Source organism: Syngnathus typhle, linkage group LG7 (genome assembly GCF_033458585.1).
Source record: "Syngnathus typhle isolate RoL2023-S1 ecotype Sweden linkage group LG7, RoL_Styp_1.0, whole genome shotgun sequence".
NCBI lineage: Eukaryota > Metazoa > Chordata > Actinopteri > Syngnathiformes > Syngnathidae > Syngnathus > Syngnathus typhle.
This window is the reverse complement of record NC_083744.1, coordinates 15,312,899-15,334,987: the sequence shown is the minus strand read 5'-3', so window position 1 is coordinate 15,334,987 and position 22,089 is coordinate 15,312,899. Positions and strand designations below refer to the sequence as shown.

Genomic DNA, 22,089 nt, shown 5'->3' with positions numbered 1-22,089 from the left:
TGGACTGTTATTCAGAGCGGCTCATTACAAAGGAGCTCTTGAAAAGGGGAGGACATGCTCTTGGAATGACAGAAGGCCGTCCTTGGCATGTCAGCGGTGGTCACGACCACTGATGAATGATAAGAGGCACGGGATTAATAGACTCATGGTGGAGGTGTGCTCTTCTAACAGCCTGTTAGGATTTCATACATGATCAGACGGCACACTACGTTTCTACATGACACAACAGCGATGATACAGCAATACTACTATGTATACATTATACTCCATACTCTATGTATATTATACTGCAACTACTACTACGGAAGCAAGTTCTTTTTCCCAACACCAAGCGCGTACTAAAATGGGGAATACGAGAGCGGCACTTGCTGCCAACGTTTGACCTAAATAGAGACGCGCTAACCTCATTCTGCACCAGCGGCCTGGATCAACTACATCCGTTAATCCTAAAACCACATCTGGGAGCCGAGAAGGCCTCCGTCCTCCCTTTCCCGCCGTGCCGCCACGACTATATCCATAGCGGGGAGGTTTCAAGCGGGAGCTTTAACTCGTGTAAGATTAACGCTGAGCTCCTGTTTCCGTAGATATGACAATGACACATCAGGCTCATTCGCTGCCACTGTCGTACCCTAAATTTTATGCTGAACTAGTTTTATACGACACAATACGGCACATGCAGCTCATTCGGAGTACACTGCAGTTCAGGAGAGATCAGAACATATCACTGTGGTCCTAAAGCATATTAGTAAACGTAGTGAATGTCGTTTTTTCGTCGGGGTTTGTTGTAGGTTGCAAAGACGTTCGTCAGACATACTGTTTTAATGGCCCCAAACAGATTTTCTTTTCGGCATCAAAAAAATCATGTGAAAATAGTACGCAGTACTACTGTATACAGTAATCCGTCGTTTATCGCGGATGATTGGTTCCAAAAACCACCCGCGATAAGTGAAATCCGCGAAGTACGGTCACCAACAAGAAGTACTGGGCAGGTTAACGAGTTAGCGGAAAGATGCTAATTCGCGATCGTGCTGACCGGCGAAAACGGACTTTGGAGCAATACTACATTGTCCTAAAGGTTGGACGCATGTTTCCTCAATTTAGAAGTTTTATATTGACTTTTAAATGTTTTTTTAATTTGCAAAAAAAAAAATCCGCGATGTAAGGAAGCCGTGATAAACGAAACGCGAAGTGGCGAGGGATCATTGTGCTATACTGCTATGTAATGCAATGCTATGCTATACTGTTCAGTATAGCGACACAGAATTATAGAGATGACAGAATGATGATGATGATGTTTTCGAGCAGCTTTCTTTCCCACAAATGTTCTTGTCAGTCATTAGAAGCACGCGCCTCCTTTTACATCTGGATTTGTCCGCCTGCCTGGCTAGCTTCTCCGGGCCCGCCCCCCTTTATTACCCGCCTCCCTTCCCATCGGCCCCCCACTCCCTCCATCGACTCATTGGTCTGCGGGCTCCTCTCTACGGCTGTCGCCCTCGACCCCTCTCGTGGCCCTCTTCGTCTTCTTCTCCACCTTGTGCTTTATCTCCCTCCTTCCCGGACTCATGTCGCCCTGGGCGTGCGGATGACTCTGGTCCAGCAGCGAACTAGTTAACGAGCGGCGGCGGATGAGCCCGCTCCCGCTCTCCGACAGTCAGCGCACCGCCACAGTACGAAGATGGCGTCGGAAGGAACCAGCGGAGAGCAGCCTCCTCCCCCGGTACAGCAAGCCTTGACCGCCGCCGTGCTGGGAAGCGTCGACACGGTAAGACACCGAGGGGGAGCTTCGTGGAAATCACCTGGCGGGGGTTTTAGTCAGAGCCAGGGCGAGAAATGTCGCACATGAATCAGCGGTGAGTGGCCGCCGGGCTTCTCGCGACAATGTCCGGAGGACAACAAACGTCCGTGTCGGTTCGGCCCAGATCAGAACCGAACCAGATAGCTCACCCCCCGTGAAAAACACCACCTCCCCCTCACACATCGTAACCCACCATGACAAAATGACGAGCTTTCCCTCAGCTTGGCTTCCATTCGTGATGGAGAATTCTTTTGTTCGCCTCGAAGCTTTTTCGAACCTTCGTCCCGTGATGGAGAAGTGACACGAAATGGCTTCACATTGTAAGCAACGACGACATTTGCACATTTTTTTTGTCTAAGTTACGGATGGCTTGACAGGTTAGTTTGTGACATGATGCTCAGGTGGAACCAAGCGGAACCTTCTCAGGTTCCCTGGGAAGCTCTTGGACCCTGAGGAGGTGCTATTTCTTCACTTTGCTGTGACCAGATGCTCTGGCTTCATTTGTTGACACACACCTACTTGCAATTGTGGCAAGTAATCAACTACAAAGATAGTTTGAGTTTGTATTTAAGTAGATTTTGGAGGTGTCTGTTCTCTACTTGAGTATTTGTTTTCTTGACAATTTCTACGATTTCAACTATTCCCAAACCAAGGCCCTAATATATTTTTTTGTTAGGGGGGGCGGCTTCAAGAAAGATTTCGTGGCGAATACGGTTTGCCAACCTAAAATCCACCTGGACTCCAAACTCATGCAGCTGACATGACTTTGTGGATTTATAGACATTTCTGCCTGGCGAGGACAGTCTGGTGCTTTTAGCGGTTAACACTCTGAACAGCGAGACGGTTAAAAGATCGGAAAAAAATCATTGCGTCTGTTGTGTCAGGGACGATTGTATATCATTTACATTTCGGCATTCGTATTTTGGAAAGTATTCTGTTTTTGTTTTTGCTGAGAATCTCCCACTTTTTTGTGTAACAAAATTACTCTGGCGCCATCTGGTGGAATCTTGGTATTGCTAGGTTAATTGAGATTGTTTCTTTTTCCCTACTGAATACAATCACTGATGTAACATGAGTTTATCCTTGTGTACATGCAAATGCATGGTGTTGATGCTTTATGATCCTCTCCATTGTCAGTGCTTTGCTGCCATCTTGTGGCATCTCTACCCACTGTTTTTAAGTAATTTTATCAATTTAGATTTTTTAAAATAAATTAAGCAGCCTTGGCTTTGCCATTAAACCCCTTATGCACCAATTTGTTGGAGAAGCTAACTTTGTCGTCAGTCTGGACACGCCATTGGTCGCCATGTTTGTCAGGGTCTGTTTAGCATTCCGGTTATTTCCGTGGCAGCTTTTACATGCAAGCAGCGAGTGAAAGCGCACGCGTGGGTTTGAGTGGCAGTACGAGGTGAAGAGCTGCGGAGGAGGTGCTGTTAGGGGGGAGGTGGGTTGTGTTCACCAGACACCTTTCTAAATTGGTCTTAATTTCAGTGACTCAGCGGGCATAGCTGGGAGTACCGTGTCACCCTCCGTCTTGCCCTCCCCCCTTTGCGGAGCTCTCTCCAAGACACTTTCGCTTGGCGGCAAGGCGAAACAGGTGCACATGGTAGTCGAGCCTCCTCGGCTCGCTCGCTTCCTTCTCCGTGCCCTCCCACTACCCTAAATGAACCCCCCCCCCGCCGCTGCCATACCTTGGTTAAATAAAGCACTTTGCTCTTTGCTCACACTCGCTGTCGCTGGCTTAAGCCAGGGGGGAAGTTTCTTGTTTGCGGGGGGCCTTTTGACACCATCCAACGCGCATCACATTCTTCTCAAACTGAATAAACAGCTCGCTTTGAAATTTCATCACAGGTCGGACTTCCCGCCGACCCACCTGTCAGAAAGGACACCTAAACTGTTTGCCTTTCGTAAGTGAAGCGGAAAAAAGCTTTTAATTGTGGCAACAAGTGGTGTGGTCAAGCCCGATTACAATCATCCTGACCCGCTAGCTGCAAGGAGCTGCTTAATGACCTAGCTAAACATAATTAGGCTCTAATGGCTGTGAGGTAGGACGAGATAGCTCGGCTAATTGGACGGTTGCGTTTAATTAGAGCAGTATGATGCCAGGAGGAGCGCATTGCAGTTGTGTCAATGCGTCTACGTGTTTTGGCTACACGCTATAAGATTTTAGAAGCGGTTGCCGCCGAAAAGCCTGACTGGTGTTTTTGGTGTTTCAGAAATGCAACTTCAACATGGATAACCTGAGCAAGCCGGAGCTGTTGACCCTGCTGAGCATCATGGAGGGCGAGCTGGAGGCCCGCGACCTGGTCATCGAGGCCCTCAGGGTGAGTCGTGATCCATTTGAAAATTGGCAGTCCGCTCACTTGGCTTGCGCTGTTTAGCTTAGCCAAGCTTAGCTGTGCTAGGGGAAGTTTTTATTTCAAACCGCCGTTGGTTTTCATCCTTGGCTTTTGCGGATTTCTTTTTGGTGTCATTTGGGTATTTTGTTGTTTTTCCTAGCCGAGATAGGAACTGCATGTTTTTACTTCCTGCAGGTATTTGCATTTATCTCAACTATTGGAGCTTTTTTTCTTTTTATGAGACTTCTCTGGTTGCTTCTGGCTTGGTGACCAATGTAATTCAATTATTCGAGTGTGGCTGTGCGTGCGTGTGGCCTTGATTTGATATGATGTGCAACTTCCCGTCTATAGTTTCGTTGATAGCAGCCTGGACTTTTACAGTACCATAAAGTTAAGTCGATTGAACTCGCTGGTTTATAGGCCATGCGTATTACACGTGACAACAAAAACTGCCGACTGCCTTTTTCAGTGTTCGGGTCAGTCGCCTCTAACTTGACATTACGTCACTTGGTAAGAAAAAGAGAAAGTATAACACTTGGGAAATAAAACCAACCGTCTTCTCATGAGGTGCACTGAAACATGCAAAACAAAATTTGAACAGCATTTTTAGATACATTACCCCACAAAAACTCGAAACTTTTCTCATTTTTAAACGTGACTTTAGTAGTTTTTATTATCCGAAAGACCTCCCTGGTGCCTTCTCCCATCGTATGTCCCCTTTAAGGCAAAGTTAATTAATCATGGATTTTGTCTAATGTTTAAATCTTGATTGCAATCTGCATTCCGTCCCGGCCAGGTTTCAGTGAGTTGCGCAATGATCTTGGTTGTTCTGGGCAGACCGGTGTCATTCGAGGCAGGCATCCGTAGCGTAGACTCCATAAGTCTTACGAGTCTCACCGCGGCACCTGGAAGATGATCCCACGTGGAACATCTCCGAGAAGACGTCAGCTGTGGATGTCAGATGAACTTGTACGCGGGTTCCCGCGAGGACGCACTAGCACTGATCCATCACTCGTCGCCAGGCTCCGTGGCGTTAGTAAGCTGCTTCGGAGCTGCAGATTAATTAGCATGTGGCTAAAGCCCCGCTGATCCGCCGTATCGGGTTTCGTCCAAGCAAAAAGAAAGGAGCTTGTAAGCTGATTAGCCCAACAACAATGGTGACGCTGTCACATGATTAGCGCAAGCTCGTCAAAAAGGCGACGTGCGTCTCTATGGAATTCTCTGCGTAGTTATTTTTAGATATCGGCAGGTAGAGCCGTGCGTGTAAAAAATAAAAAAAATAAAATTAAATCTGCAAGCGATGCTAAACGGTGCCCCGGTAAACGTTGACTCATTTGAAGGAACTTGGTCGCACAACTGTTTGACTTATTTGCGTTTCCCAGCCAAACTCAAGGTTGTGAACTCTGTCATTTGAGTTGTCATTTCAAAGGGAATGTTAAAGAGGAAATGAAAAACTTGGACACTGGCCATGATGGCTGCAAAGTCACCAGGAGCAGTAGATAGACCCTTGTCAACCCACATGGCAAAAGCTCCCCTTTGTGGTGTTAAATTTGGTGGGCATATCCATTTTGAGTAGACCCACAAAAACAGTCTCCATGCGTGAAAAGAACAGAACGTTTGCTATTTGCCCAAAAGAACACACGTGCTGTTTTGTTGAATAAGAAATATGGTTACTATGCTCAATGTTTTGGCCAAGGTGAACATCTCATGTGTTCAACCACAAAAAAAATCAAATACAATGAAGTTTCTTATTTGCAGAAGGTTAAGGGAACTTCACTGGCTTTAAGGCTAATACATAGTGTGACCAAGTTGCCCTTTGGGAAAACAAGATTCACAATGTTGGCTAAGGTCTTGTCGAGTGTGGGACAAGGAAGTCTGCCATTTAGTCTGCATCAATCTCTAGATTTCCTCCAAATTTAATTTTGATCAATCATCAACTTGAAATTTGCCAGCCATGTCTATCAGGAAAACTGCAAAAAAAATCCCATTTTGGTTTGATCTAAAAAAAATCCTTACCCCCTGAAGTGTTTTGAAAATTCCGCTCTGAGGCAAATTTGATTGAGCAAAATGAAAAATGGTCTATCATGAGTACAGCCGCCAAAAAAAGGCTCCATTTTGGCTCATTTCTACCAAATTTGAAGCACGTATCCAAAACGACTTGATTGTAGGGGGAAAAAAAATCAAATTTTGTCATAGTGTGTGTTCGTGCGATCGTAGCAGTGAAATCCGATGACTTGTCCACGTAGCACAGTTTAGGAATAAGTAAGAATAGAGTGTTGCTATGGAAGCTTCGCGAGTAGAGTTGAGGTCAACCGTGACGGGAGGTCTGAATTCTTGGAACGTCGGTCCCCGCGAGGTCACGTGATCCACCACATGACTAAGCCGCTGTCAGCGGCCGGCCCATACATGCTTGGCGCAATGCAACGTAACATAACACATGCCTCGGGCGGGCGGGCGGCCGGGCGGCGTGACGTTAGCGGCCAGCATCTCGCTATTTAAGGCACGTCCTGTTGCTGGGCTTCTCCGGCGTTTGCCCTCAGCACGCTGCCATCTCTCTCCCTTTATCTTCTTTTTGTCCTCTCTGCCCCCACATCAATCGTTGTGTGTAATTGTGTCATTGCGTGTTACGCTAGCTATTAAACCGGAGAGTGTGGCTCTGATGGAGTCCGTTGCCGTGGAAACTCTTCACTCATGCACAGGTTTGAACTGATTAGCCGAGCCTTTGACCCGCATATTACAACATCAGTCTCCTAATGCTGATACTTAGCCTCTGATGTAATAATACTTTGTTTACGTTTGTTCGCAATGGACCACATGTTGGGGAAATTCTAAGACTAGTAAGATCCGAGGTCCAGAATGCTCGTTGATTTCTCATTTGAAAGAAAAGAAAAAAAAAGTTATAAGGCTTCATACCTTATGACTTTTTTCAAACAAGCTTGAAATTCAAGTTAAGAATTTTTTATATCACAAAGCATAAATCAAAACAAAATGAAAAATAATTACACATTGTCTGATATAATTAGCAAGTCAAAACAAAAGGGTTGCAGCCAAGAATAGGCAAGTGGCGCATAAATTAATGAAACTCATGAATTACAAAAATAAAATCTGATCAAATATGTTTGCCCCGTTTTCTAGAAGAATTATTTTACAATTTTGACTTCTCAGCAACGCTGGGAATTCAATTATTCAACGATCGTGCCTTTCTTCCATGATAATTGGCATCAAATATTTACCATCGACATGCAAACTTTTGCTCGCTGCAAACACGAACGCACGCAACGACACGGCATGCTCTTATTGGTGGGCTGCCTAGCAACCAGTCCTCTCTACCTGGACCCTCCGCAGGCACCCATCCTCGTGTTTCACCGCCACCCACCGACATTCCGCTCCAGAATGAGGCTGAAAAGAGCCCGAGTGTCAATCTTTGCCCCCCCCCCCCACCCACTCCGCTTCCATTCCCGGAAGCCTCCTGAGAGCCTAGCTTTTTTTCCTCTCTCTCTTTCTCTCTCTCTCTCCCTCTCCAAGTGCTGTCAGCTGAAGGCGTCTCCTCGCTCCCACGGGGGGGAAGAAGCGTGTCTGAGTGCTCGTATGGATGCATGCATGATGCATTCCAAAGTCTTTTCACAGCAAAAAAAAAAATGCTTTTAGTACAAGGGATAGATTTTTCAGGGTCTTAGATTGACCTGGCAATATTTCATCTTTGTCGGTACTATTGAAGATGTCACAAGTTTTTTTTTCTTCCCCATTTTATTTCCATTCATTAAGTGTCTAATTTTCCGAATGTTTCATCATACATACGGGCTCGCAGAACCAATTAAGTTTCTTATCTTAGTTCCCGCACTACAATAAATAAATAAATAAATAAATAAACAAGTTACATAAATAGATATATTGCTTGCACCGTGATCTCTTATGAGTGACAGGCCGCAAAAATCCTGATGAGAAACGTCATTTTAAGCCTTCCTTCGTGTGCTTGTTCACGTTGTTGCGTGTCCTCGGCGCGCAAAACCGGGTCGGCGATGAAGAGGAAGGATTGGTGAAGAGCTGAGCGGAAGTAGGTCATAGCCAACGTCTAATCTTCTCCACTTGCAACGCTCGCTCTCCTCCTCTTCCTCTCTTATTGAGGCCAACGTTTCGCTCCTTCTATTCGTCAACTTCCGTAACACCGATTGGGAATCGAACCCGACGCCCAGCATGCATTTGAGCGTGAATGGGCAGAGAACGTCTTCTTCTGTCGTGCTCTCGCATCAATTAACACTTCCCCACACCGGACAGTGTGCGACTGTGCGTGTGAATGAAGGCAGCAGCTGCGAGAGGTCCACTTCAGGTTACCACTGCCAAAGAAATGAAAATGAGGAGGATGGAGGGGAAAATCAAACATTTCTTTTCCAATATGACGTTCATCTTTTCTGGCCGGCATCAAAGGAGAGAAGACGAGAGGCTTTCATCCGCCGTGCTTTGTGTGTAGTTGCGGCATCACAGACGAGCGAGCGTGGGAGTTCACCCGGAGTCGTTGCAACAAGAACACAACTGATGAGAGTCGGCCATATTTGAGATTCTTACGTGAAATATCATGCGCTGTACATGAGCTACCTTAGAGGCGTGTATTACGTAAAGAACGTCCGTGAGCATGGAATGGTGGTGGTGGGGGGGGCATCCATTTAAATGTCAAACCTTGCCTGAGTCACGACTCGACGGGCGGGAGGGCGCTTGGGATGTTGTCGCCGTGAGAGCGTGAGGTCAATGCCAGTCGATGTGCAAGATCCACCATTTTGTTTCCATCTGATAGTCCTGCTTTGTTTATATAGCTGTTTTCATGTTCTATTCACCTCTGATGTTGATATACTGTTGCTCATAAAAGCGGAAAAATATGTTGTAGCCAAGCAGATGTTTTGTGGCCAAATGCTCAAGCAGATGTTCGTGCCACCTGCCCGACAAGTGCAGCCGCCTCCGGGATCTGCATGCCGGATAAGGGGGGGGGGTCGTCCCATGTGTGTGTGGAGGCTAACGACTGTGGATGCTCAGCATTAGATCAGGATAGGAAATGGCAGAAGATGACAAAGTCCTCCTGGATGTGGGCCACCACGTCCGAAGGGAAGCCCCGTGGCACGCTACAAGCCACATGGACTTCCCTAGGCCTTACTAGCCCTTGATCTGACTTTGTTCCACTTCTGTCACCTCGTTAGCAGGATTCATCACAAGCCTCTTTCACAGGGTGCCCGCAAAATGGACGCATCATCAGTTGGATCTAAGTGATTGCTCCTATTATGCATTACAAGGGCCAACTTCAAAATTAAAGCCGACCAAGGCTTCCCAAAGATGCACATCAGATAAACTGTCTCTCAAAGCAGAACAAAATCCTCTTTTTTTTTTTTTTTTTAAATCTCTTGTCAGTTCCGGATCCATCCCCCGCCTTCACGACCGCCTGTCGAGCAATCACAGCGTAGCGTCGACAATTAGGTTTAGCTGAAGCAGCTCCTCCGTTTTTATCCGCTTCCTCCCGCCTGGGGGCAGCCAAGTTTTTTCTTCCTCGGGTTGGTGTTCCGGCAGACGTGGGCGAAGTACGCGCCGTTCTCGGGCTCCCTCGCAGAACGTCTTTTGTCTCGACGACCAGTTTCCCGAGCAACAGAGGCGTACAAGCTAGCTTCAGATACCCCGCCGCTAGTTGCCGGTACAGAACGAGATTAAGTCAAATGAATTCTGAGCTGAGTCAATTAAGTTTTGTCCATCACAAGTTGTGTTTGATGAACGCTATCAAGCAGCTAGCTCACTGCCATCGCTTTGGCTCAGCATCAAATGTACACACAGTAAGCGTTGGCATTAGAGGACGCACCTCCTGCTTCCATCCCGCTGGTGTGCTAACGAGTCTCTGATTGGCGCCACGGTGGTTTCTCGCCCTGCCAACGGTCGGCGCTAGCTGCCAACATTGTTTTGGATGGCGGCAGGCTTTTGATCCTTGGAAGAGACATCGTGGTCCAATCAAACATGACCACAGCTTGAAACGGAGCCTCACCACGTTGTAGTTTTTATTGGACGCAACAGTTTTAAGCGTTATTTCGATAAAAGATAATTTACGATTTGAACTTTTATGACCACTCGAACAAATTGACCTTTTCTAATCAGGAAATTAAATGCACATACTGGAAAAATAAATCAACCATGTATGTGTGTTTGAGTGTGTCCATGTGTCTGCGTTTACGGGCTTCATTGTGTGTGCTGAGCGCTGTGATATTGTAGTCGATATGATATATTTGAAATTATCCCTGTTGGCTTGTTGCTCGGCCTTCCCGCATCCCGCCAACACAGTGGCGACCATGATCCATGTTGATCCGTGTGTTTGTGTGCGTGCAAATGTTCTCATGTTAAACTAGCCAAGTGAAAAGGGATGACACAATCACAACAACATCGCTAAATCCATTTTCTGTTGCTCAAGAGCAAATTGAATTAATTCCTTCTGCAAGCCTGATCTAACATCCTGTCAGGGCACATTTTCTGGAGTGAGCAAAACGCTGGCTACCGCTAATGGTAGGGTCAGACCACGGGGCTCAGAAAATTGAGATGAGTCGCATCTTACAGTAACTTTGAGTTGTTACAGGCCTACGCACACACGCACACACGCACACACGCACACACACACGACTACAAGTGTCAGTATCAGATGTTGGGGGGGATTTTTGTTGTTTTGCCCATAGGGAAAACACAGTTTAATGAAGCAGGAAAGGGGGTTAGCAGGGGGGCCTGCATGGGTTTATGGTGCCATTAAACAGATAAAAATAGATAGCAAGGAGCTGCTGACGACGCACGCACACACACACACACACACACACACACACACATAGCTGCAAGTCATGCTCGTGTATGTAAACGTACACTTGGGTGCAAAGCTTTGCAGTCCTGACGCTAGCCGAAGTCCAGCAGATGGTTGGGATAGCTAGCTTGTGATTAGCATTCATAGAGTAACACAAGACGAATTAGCGCTAGCATGCACAATTTTTGCAACATTGCCATGAATGTTGCTGTTGTTGTTTTTTATAAAGTAGACAGATCATGTAAGCTGTGCTAGCTTTTCTGCTGATACAGAAAATGATGTTTATGTTAGCCTTCCTGCTAATGGCAATTAGCCAACTGTTGACTTATGTCAGCTATTTTAGCCAATAATTATTCAATACGAAACTCATGAAACATGTTAGCACCACTAGCCATCCAGTCATGTCTCCCTGATGTCTAGTGTTAGCTAATGCTATTGCTAATGCGAACTACTTTGCGTTTACATTGTTTGTACACTGGTCTCGGAATATAATTTCTAAATTTCCTTCTGCTTGTAACTCTTTCAAGCTTCTTGTTCTATTCCTCTGTACTACTTCTTCAGATGTCTGTCCACTTTTCCGTGCTTCCTTACTAGGCCTTTGTTTGCCTCCCTCTTACTTTGTGCTTCGTTTTCTGGCTTCTTTCCAAATGCCTTACACTTGGTGCTTCCTTTTTAGGCTTCTGTTTGTGTCTCTCATTTGTTCTTTTTCAGACTTCAATCTATTTTCCCGTCACTCTGCTCCTTTTCCTGACTTGCACGACACGTACAGGTGTCACAAGCGTCAAAGGAAGATTCCACTGTTTAGTTTACTCGCTTCGAACACACTGTAATCATCGTTTTGCTCGTGAAAGATAAACACTTTAAAGGGCACTACTGACAAATGCGTGGTGTTCTTGTGTTTGAAGGTCAGCTACAGCGAAATGAGCCTGTGCAGCTCACACACACACACACACACACACACAGTCGATATATCGACGTACTTGTCGTAACATCGCTCAAGGTCTGACGGACAGGCGTGGTCAGTCGCCCCCCCCGACTCACTCTCTCGCATCCCAGACAAAGTGGCCGTCTATAGAAGCTGACCGACAGATCATTTATGCAGCATATTTAATGAAAAAATGTCCACAATATAAAAAACACAGTGAACTAAAACTACATAGTCGAGTTTTAGTGGTCAATGGAGTTGCTTACATTTATTTTGTCCTTTCTCTGGTAGGCTCAAAGGAAAGAAGTGTTCCTGCAAGAGCGCTACAGCCGCTACAGCCTCACCGACCCCTTCCTGGCGCTGCAGCGGGACTTTGACTGCAGCGTCCCGCGAGGCGACAAGGAGCGGCGGCCGCTGGGCTCCAACCCCATGTCCGTCCTGGAGGCCGTCATGGCGCACTGTAGGAAGATGCAGGAGCGCATGTCTGCGCAGTTGGCCGCTGCCGAGAGCCGCCAGAAGAGGGTAAGGCAGCTCCGGGCCGAATTGACTGTCACCTAGTAACTATGTCACCAACTTCAAATCTTGAAGCAGTCAAATCTTTACACAAATTTGGTATGAAATGACTGGAATGGGCCTAAAGTGTGTGTGCGTACATTCACGTTTACACTACCCATTCTTCTGGTGCGTCATTTCTATTCTCACCGCTTGACTAAGTGTGTTTATGACTGCATAAGCTTTTCCTGGGGTCTCTTTGGGATTTTGTGCACCCCCGTCCCTCCCGCCGTGAGGTATGCTGCGGTGAAATTGTTTAGATAAAAGCAAAATGGGATTGTAGCATTTCAAAAGCGTGGATAGCGGAATAAATATCGTGTGCCCTTTCCTTGAACCGCTTGAAAATTGCAGATATGAAGCAGTCGAGAGCCAACTGGAAGGTTTAAGTCAACCACACGAGAAGGGAGTAACCGCTTAAATATATAGAGAGCGTGTTTTTGAATGTGCCTATGCATTCGGCATGTGCTTTAAATTACAGTTGCGGTCACAATCATAGCAGCCAGTTTAAAAAAAACCTCCAGAACACAAACCCGCCTGGTTGTAAACAATGTCTGTGTTCACAGAGTACAAAAACTTTTGATGTTCCAACCTTCTGATCTTTGCACTTAGCTGAAACGGACAATATTTTGATGATCGCAAAGCAGCTGCTGGCGTGAAAGCGGATCAGTGGCACATGCGGGCAACAGCTTCACGAGGAGAAGAGCCTCACTGGGATCTTTGCGTTGCTGGGTAGAGGGAATTTCAGCCGCACGCTCGGCGCTATCTTTATCCACACTCCCCTTTTCCGCTCTCGTCATCCTGCTACCGCGGGCTCGCTGATGAATTATCCTTGAGCTCAACACGGCCAAGGTGATGTCGCACCCCAACCATGTTAACATTTATCTCAATCAAAATTCAATGGCCAGCCGACACGCCGTCTCTGATGTCATACAGTAGCAGAGTCAGCAGCCGCACGAGTGTGGGATTTTCCAGAGCCTTGGCGGAGGTCTGCTGAGAGTGCAGTCTCCTGCCAATTAGCAGCTAGTGGCAACAGTTGGTTTGTTATGACCTCTTCACAATGGAAGGATCTTTTATTGGGGAGCCTCGTTAGCGGGGTGGACCCCTTCACCCTCGGCCCACGAGCTGCCGTCCGGCTAACAATAGCGCCGGCCTTCCAATTACAGCAGAACGGGTCATTGCAGTGATCAGAGGTCTGACCCACAACGACTAGTGTTACACAACCGAGCTGACGGCACAATTGAGTCATTTGGCTGTTTAGTTAGTCATCAAGTTTGTAAAGATGCTGTTTGTGTTTTTCCTGCGGCAGCTGGAGATGGAGAAGCTACAGCTGCAGAGCCTGGAGAAGGAACATCGCAAGCTGACGGCGCAGCTGAAGGACGAGCGCGAGAAGAACAAGCACATCGTCATGATGCTGGTGCGCGAGTGCAAGCAACTGGCTACACGCGTGGTGGAGGAGTCGCAGCGCTTCGACGAGCTCCAGGCCCGACTGGACGAGGAGGGCCTGGCCTCCGGGCGCCTGCGGGACGAGCTGAGCGCCGAGCGGCAGCGCGGCCAGCAGATGGAGGCCAAGATGGAGAAGCAGCTGTCTGAGTTGGACACTGAGCGTGAGCAGCTGCGGGCTAGGCTGGGCCGCGAGGAGGCAGAAAGCCAGAACCTACGGCAGCAGGTGGAGCAGCTCAGAACTGAACGCGGGGGTGCCAAGGACGGGGCCCAACCTGCCGCCCCCGCCTGCTCGCCGCCTAAAGCTTCAGTTTCCGTGGCCACGGATCTCATCAGCTGTCAAACAGCTTCCTGCCAAACGGACCAGCCCCTCCCTGAGGTGGAGGGGCCCAAGAAGACTCCCCTTACCATAGCCGCCAAACCAACCACGGGCCCTTACGCCGCTCTCAGCCTGCCAAAAAGCACCGCTCGGGGAATCGTCCACAGCGGCCCGGCGCAGAGCGAGAACGGCTCTGAGGCCCAAGCTCCCCCCCACGGCCTACCCACTGGGGTCAGCCCCCGCGTCCAGGCGGCCCGCTACAAGTTCCAGGAACAGGACCAAAATGGCACGGCCTCCCAGAGTCCCCCGGCCCGGGACCCCTCCCCCAACAACCGGGACAACTTTGCTGCCAAGCAACAAGCGCGCCACACGGTCACCCAGGTCCTGTCGCGCTTCACCAGCCCTCCAGCAGGGGGCCTGCGACCCAGCCTGCCGCACTCGGCCTCGGAAGGAGGGCCCTTCCCGAGCCGCCTCAGCCACCCCATTGGCCTTAAGTCCCCCACTGTGGCCAGAATCGACCGGGGAAACCCTCCTCCCATCCCTCCCAAAAAACCCGGGCTCTCCCAGACCCCCTCGCCCCCTCATCCGCCCATGAAAGTAGTGGGGGACAGCGGACGCTCTCATGGGGTGGGGCTCAAATCAGCTACACCCCAGCTGCCGCCCAAACCCACCCTGGACCTGGTACCAGCCCTGACGGCCTCTCAGGTGGGTGCACAGCCCCTCCGTCGCTCCCCGGGGCCCGACCAGTTTGCAGAAAGTCCCCCTGTCGTCGTCACCCCTTCCATCCCCTCCATCAACCCCCTTCCCTCCTCCCTCTCCATTAGTGCTCCATCCAACTGTAGTCCCCGTGCCCCCGCAGACAGCCCCCTGGCAACAGCATCAGGTAAAGGGGACCCCTTCCTCTTCCCATATTTCGTCTTTTACCAGTTTTCGCCTCTGCCTCTCTTCCAGCTCTCCTTGCGGCGCCTAGCCCAACGTATAGCCTAGCTTGGGCTAGCATAGCCCAATCGTTTACATCATATTATAGCATAGCACAGTGAGAGCGCAGTCCAATAGGAGGCTGCATTTTTAATTCTCCTCCGTCCTCTAGCGCCGCTCTATGTCCCACCGGTTAGCTTAGCTTTTTTGCTTGTGAGACAAAACTACGAGAGGGACGCACTGAGGCTTGCATTTAACTTGAAATATTCCTGATGGTCAATCACCTCTTTCCTCCCTGAAGCTGATGCCAGTGGCTGCTCTCGCCTCGTCTACCCTTTGCCTTTTCCAACCTGTGCTTAGCATGCACCCTAACTTCTTACCTCCTTCACTGGTCTTTTGGGTTTTTGCACTTCTCAGGTAAAAAACACAGTTCCCATATTTCTGTGAAGTATTTTTGTGTTTCAATTGATGATGGCTGCTCTTATGTGTGTTTATGTACTCAGGCATGTCGTTCCCTTCCTCCTCCGCCTGTTCTTCTTCCTCCTCTTCAGCACTTCTAGTGTGATTGTCAACCCTCCCCTGGTTTAACCTGTTCCGTCCCTGCTCCCTCCGCCCCCTCCTCTCTGGTGCTCCCGGCAGGCTGGTGTCCCTCCGTAGTCTCCCCTCTCGGCAGCTGTGGGCCCGCTGCCCTGGACGGCGGGCGGCCGCTGCTCCTCCTCCAAGCTGCTTCCCAGGGAAATGTCACTTTATTGTCAATGCTGCTTCACCACGCCCACCCGATCACGCCCGACCACGCCCACCTCACCACTGCCACGGACAACCAGCCTACCCGCCACCCACCACAAGACCTCCACAACTTGACTGCTGCCTTGTTTGCTGCTGCTGACCACGGACACACAGGTGGGTAACCACTCCATTGTTTGGATTTGTCCAGGTCTTCCATCTCTATTAGTGATTAGAATTGACCGTTTTTTTTTGGTGCGTTCTGCACAGAGTGCGTGAAGCTGCTGCTGTCTTCCGGCTCGCCTGCTGATGTGTCCGACCAAAACCGATTTACACCTTTGCACTTTGCTGCCTCCCACGGCCATAGTAGGTGAGTACAGACAAAAAAATCACAGTTACACCTTCTACTGTTTATTTTTGCTTCCCCCCCCCGCCAGCTGTGTGGAGGCTCTGCTGGCTGCGGGCGCCGCTGTGGACGCGGCCGCCGACGGTGGCCAGACCGCCCTCTTCCTGGCCAGCGGGGCGGGCAGGAAACACTGTGTCCACATCCTGCTGAGCGCCGGCGCAGATCGCTCCCAAATGGCCACGGTATAACTTTTTTTAAGGTTCTAATGACAGATGCTACCCAGCCATTTTGGTACTAATAATGACGAAGAAAACAAAAAATGCAAATCACTGATTAGTTGATGGTGCTCTGCAGGACGGCTGCACGTGTCTGCACGCGGCGGTGCAATCAGGTCACGCGGACACGCTGCGTCTGCTCCTCTGTCACCCCGGAGACCCCGCTGCGAGCCCCCGACCCGATGGAGCCGCTGCTCTGCCCGCTGCCCTGCTGAACCACGCCAACGCGGACGGATGGACGGCTGCTCACATGGCGGCCGCTCTCGGCCTGAAGGTGGGATAAATCGAACCCGCTCTCATGCAAAGGCTGTTGATGTTAATATTGTGCGTGTGTGTAGGAGTGTCTGGAGGTTCTGTGTAGCCACCGTGAGCAGGACATTGAGAGAAAAGATAAATGTAGTCGTACCATCCATGACGTTGCCACGGATGACTGCAAAGATCTCCTCGAAAATCTCAGTGAGTTTGAATTAGATTTTTGATTTTTTTTAATTATTATTTTTTAAGTGTCACTCCCCCATGTTGCAGATCAGTACCGCGTCCTGGTGCTTCTCCAGTATTCAGCCACTTCCATGCATGATGATGATGATGTTGATGTTGAGGAGCGGGCGGGTGAGCTTCAGTCAGTGCTGTGCAGACTGTCAGTGGAGCGCTCCATGCGCTGGTCTCAGCTGAGTGCCTCCATTGGCAACGCCTTCATCACACATTTGCATATGCTGTGTGGCGAGGACGCACAGCGCCCCCCGCTGGGCCTCACACCCGCCAGCATCACCTCTGTCCTAATTGGTGAGTAGTCAATGGTGCCTGGCTAATTTGACATTATTTCCTCTTCCTCCTGACATCAATGTATATGTGGGTCTGTGTGGTTGCAGGAGAATGTGAGTGGCGGCCCGATCAGGAACTTTCTGTCTCACCTTGGGATCTCGTGCGAAAACCTCTTAGCCAGGTCATCACCGTCCGACTGAAAGGTATGAAAAAGCATTAAAACATCTTGTGACAGTGAATTTGCCTTACTAGCAATTCAAATTCCCCACAGCGACATCTAGGAAACCTGCAGCTCACCGACCGCTCGTGAAATTGTGTGTGTGTGTGTATGTTCATGATTTTATATATTTTTTGGGGTCAGGTCTCTCTGAGTCGTGTCTTGATGAGTTGGCTCTGGAGTCTCTCTTTCCACTGCCTGTGCTGCTCAACTACGTTCGCTTGGTAAATGCACACACCCCCGCACACACACACAAACACAATAAAATGCTGACAGAAGAAGCGTAGGCGCAAAAAGTGCTGCAGGGGTTTTTGATGTGGCGGCGGTCTTTATGGCAACTCTAGCACCCCCTGCCTGTCATGTTTGTACAGATTGGAGTTTTTTTAGTCCATTACACTGGGCAACAAAGACATTATGCTCTCCATATTACACTTTGAAAATAATGTTGCCTTTTGCCTCATGACATGCGTGTGATGTTGACGAGTCAAGATTTGTAACCTAAAGCGTGTGTTTGACGTGACAGGCGGAGCAATACGGGAGTGTCATCTTTCACGGCCTGGAGGACAGCTGTCAGGATTACATCGCCGCTCTGCTGGCTCGCTGCATCAAGGTGTGACGATGATGACACTGAAATGTGAGATCGATGTTATAGGGTTGGAGTTTGAGTCAGGACTTTTTTTTTTTTTTTTGATGGCCGACCCAGCGCCTAGCTGATTATTGCCATATGGATTATTGGATTATTGTAAAACACAGTTTTACAATATTATAGTATTTGTACAATGTTTTGCTGGTTTCAGTTCTCCAGACGCATGTGTGAGATTGTCTTGAGTTTCCATGACAACCCCCCCCCCCCCCCTCATGTCAGTCTAAGCAGGAGGCGGGTGGTCAGGCGTGTGAGGTGGTGAAGGTAGAGGTGCAGCCAAGTCTGACTAAGGAGCAACTGCTGGACATCCTCGTCTCCCGCGGTGAGATCTTCATCATCGCCATTGTGGTCATGAGATGACGCGTCAGCTCCTCTTCACCCTCGCCTTCCTCCCCCGCGCAGGCTTCCTGCTGCCGGCGTCGGCGCCCGATCACGGCGTCTGCTTGGTGCTGCTGCTGCAGGGTCTGGAGAAGGCGGCATCCCTGCCGGCTCTGCTCGGAGATCTGTGCCACAGCTTGGACAACAGGACGTCCAGTGTCCCCTTACTGCTCAACGCTGGTGAGTATGCGCGATACATGGTATTATTGTGTGGCAGTTGACTGGACGATGTTAGCTTAACTAGTTAAAAAACATTTCTGTCTGTAATAGAATTATTTTCATTTAAGAGACTGATGAGCGTGACAAGAAACTCAAATCATTTCCTCTTTAGGTCCACATCACTTCTGCCAGCACAGCTTCCTGATTGGGTCCCTGTCAAAGCCCCGCCTCCAAGGCTCAGAGCTCCGCCTGCAGCAGCACTTCCGCTGGCTGCGCCTGCGCTGGGACCAGGAGCCTCTGCACGGCCTGCTGGCCAGACGCCTGCGCAGGAAGCTGCTGCACCAGGTCAGACAATTCTGGAGTCTCCATCTCATCCACATTTCACACTTGCCGATGATGTCACCAACGAAAGTAGTTGTCCCCTTTCTCGTCCGTCAAGTGGTCTCCTGCGTGTCCCCCTCCAGACAGGAAGTGTGGTGTGGTCCAGCGACGGCGTCATGGAGAAGGCCGTGCTGTGGGTGGCTCAAGTCTGGCAGCAGCTCAATGCCTGCTTGGCACATCTAGGAACCCACGAGGCCTTGATGGGACCCAGACACTTCCTGGCCTGCCCTGTCTACACCAACGACGCGCACGCCATTGTCAGGTACGCCCGTGGTACATAAACACACACGCGGACAATACTAACGATTGTCGCGATGCGTTCAGGTGGTTGTCTAGGCTGTGGAGCTCGGTGGTGGTTCCTCGCGTAGAGGCGGCGATCATCTCCCGGTTAACGGCCAGGCGCTCCTCTTCATCCCCCTCCTCGTTGCCCAGCAACATCGTTCTGAGCGACGGCCAGCAGGCGGTGCTGAAGGCCGCCCTCAGCATCCTGGTCAACAAGGCCGTCCTGCGGGGATGCCCCCTCCCTCGCCACGGTCAGAACTGATTGATTTTTTAGGATCATTATTTGTCCATTTCAAAAATAAAAACAAATCCCTCTCTTCAGAGGTTGCATTCAGGGGCGGAGCCATCCCTCTGACCGCCATCAACTCCTTGAAAGGAAGTGGCGGCAGCGGCAGGAAGTGTCGAGACAAGCTGCGACGATCCAATACCAGCCCTCGAAAGAGAGCAAGGCCCGTCTCCGGCTGGGCCAGCGGCTCTTTTAGACACGGTAAATTTAATGTCAGCCGTCAATCATGTCGCGTTAAGGCTTTCGTGGATGATTCAAGCAACGTGATTGATGTCTTCAGTCAGCCACCAATCATGTTGTATGAAGTATAATTAGTAATTCTGCCTTTTTTTCAGTTTGTAGGAAGGCATTATTGAAATCTTGGTTGTGTTTTCAGGCTCGGTATCCTCCACTGATGTTAGCTGCCCCACAAATGGCAAAATCCACAGGTATGTTCAATTCTAATATTACAGCATCTACAATTCAGCATTGTTGATTACCGCGGGAGGTCGACGACAGATAGACATGTACATGCGTGTGTGTTTTGAGCAGGGAGGCGTCCGGTTTGTCTTTGTTCTCGGACGATGAGACTGACCTGATCCAAGAACTGCAGTCGTTGTGCTCCAGTAAGTCAGAACCGGACATCAGACAGGTACGCGCTGCATTGCATTTGAGATTTAAAACATCATCAAATACAGGGAAAGAGAGATTATTGAGAAAGGTGTTATTTTTTTTTTCAATTTCCAGATGTGGGCATCCAAAGACGATGACACCCTCCTGTTTGCACCCGCCAGAGCTCCGCCCTCTACAACAGAGCAGAAAGTAGCCCAAGACCAGTCAGCTCAGTCGGTGAGAACATGCTGACGGGCCACAGGTGGCGCCAAACTGTCAGACCATTTAAGCCAATCACTTTTCAGAAATACTCCAAGCCAGCAATGGCGGAAGCGTAAGTTTGAGGTCCAAGTGGGCTGCATGAGAAGACGCCACCTGTTACATTTGTTTGTTTTTTTATGTTTTGTGATGAAAAAGAATTATGTGAGCCAAAATTTGAGTGTTTGCTGTCCCCCGCAGTCGCTGCTCACGCATGCGGTTGTCCAGAGCAGTCAATGCCGCTCCAGCCCTCGAATCAAATCCCATCTGCCCGTGCCCAGCAGGGGGCAGCAGCAGTCGCCTCGCATCGCCGCGGCCAACAGCAACAGCAGCAGCAAAGCAAACGGCAGCAGCAATGTCAAGAAATCATCACAGGAGCACATCTGGCTCCTACAACAACACAATCACAAATGAACACACACACACACACACACAGCCTCACCCTTCAACAGAAGGGCCAATCAGACAAATTAATATATGAAGAAAACAATCACAAGTGGACAGCTAGTTCCACCATAGGGGAAATGTTAGTGTCATACTCTGAAAACCTTTAGAGTAAGATGAAAACAAATATGAATAAATGTCAGAAATATTAGGGAAATATTATAAATATAGTATATAATTATATATATTAGAAGATATCTCGTGGTAGCACAATTGAAATCAAGCCTGGTACACACATTAACATGACATCTGGGAAATGAGCGACTTTTAGCTTCAACAAATTATTTTTGCATGAAACACTAAAACGTCTGATATTTTCAAAAAGGCAAGACTTTATTTAAACGACAAAATTATACTGCCTGTTCAGCTGTTATTTTCTGAAAATAATTAATTACACTAGGTAGCGATTTGCAAGAAAATATGAGAATATGAGAAATAATTGTTCTTAGAAATATCTTAACATGACAACCCGCCACTAACCCCCCAAAGAAATCCATTGTGTGTACCAGGCTTAAATGAACACAATGTTTGAAAATGTTTTTAGTCACGAGAAACAAACATCTCATAGATTGGTATTCAATAAAAGCAAGAGAGTAGGTTCTTCAAATGTGTATCTGACGATATCTACAGTAAGTGGTGTATCAGTATTACTGTATATGACGGTGTGCACACGCTCCCCTCCCTCCCTCCCTCCCTCCCTTTTAGCAGACCACGTTTGAACTGTTTGTACTTGTCACACTTTGTTGTGTGTACTTTGGGGACCACACTTTTGTTCTAGAAGCAATTATTGGGTTGTCGGTCGCTCTGCGTCATCGGCTGTTTTTTTTCCCCCCTTTTAAGTCTTTTTGTGTTTGCTCTGTGGCTTGGACATGAATCAGGGTTTTTCGTGTATATAAGAGTTTTAGCATTAGCGCGTCGTCACAATGACGTTTATACAGTAAACTTTAAAGAAAAGTGTTTGTAAAGTTTGAAAGTGAGTACTAGACGTGTACTGTAAGCCATACTACTACTACTACAAGCTTTCTTTTCTCATCAATCACTGTATGCGTTTATTCTCAACCAATATTTCTTTGATGTTTATAAATCTATGGAGAAATATATAATTATATACATGTATGTATACATATGTACAGGAGAGACGTTAGTCAAAGGTGTACAATGGCTGTTTGCGGTTTTTAAAAAAAAGTAGCACAAAAAATATTAAAATACTAAAAAATTGCCAGATTGAAAGTTTTCGCTATACAAATT

The 22,089-nt window shown here is 48.5% G+C and overlaps 1 protein-coding gene across 3 annotated transcripts; it reads left to right on the top strand.

Annotated features, from left to right (window-relative positions):
• The first annotated feature begins 1,424 nt into the window (after positions 1-1,424).
• On the top strand, positions 1,425-22,059 carry cttnbp2 (cortactin binding protein 2). Of its 3 annotated transcripts, none has more exons than XM_061284187.1 (23): positions 1,427-1,762; positions 4,012-4,119; positions 12,159-12,389; positions 13,726-15,061; positions 15,736-15,996; positions 16,090-16,189; positions 16,257-16,407; positions 16,520-16,714; positions 16,779-16,896; positions 16,966-17,223; positions 17,310-17,405; positions 17,564-17,643; positions 17,943-18,029; positions 18,285-18,384; positions 18,465-18,620; positions 18,772-18,944; positions 19,064-19,242; positions 19,305-19,513; positions 19,585-19,749; positions 19,925-19,976; positions 20,080-20,179; positions 20,275-20,376; positions 20,599-22,059. In XM_061284187.1, exons 1-23 carry the CDS (start codon positions 1,676-1,678, stop codon positions 20,809-20,811), a joined length of 4,557 nt encoding a protein of 1,518 aa, XP_061140171.1. In that variant the 5' UTR covers positions 1,427-1,675; the 3' UTR covers positions 20,812-22,059. The 3 variants fall into 3 exon arrangements, with proteins under 3 accessions (XP_061140173.1, XP_061140171.1, XP_061140172.1); XM_061284188.1 differs by lacking the exon at positions 1,427-1,762 and adding an exon at positions 3,565-3,702; XM_061284189.1 differs by lacking the exons at positions 19,585-19,749; positions 19,925-19,976; positions 20,080-20,179; positions 20,275-20,376; positions 20,599-22,059 and having other exon boundaries at positions 1,425-1,762; positions 19,039-19,242; positions 19,305-19,449.
• Positions 22,060-22,089: the final 30 nt, after the last annotated feature.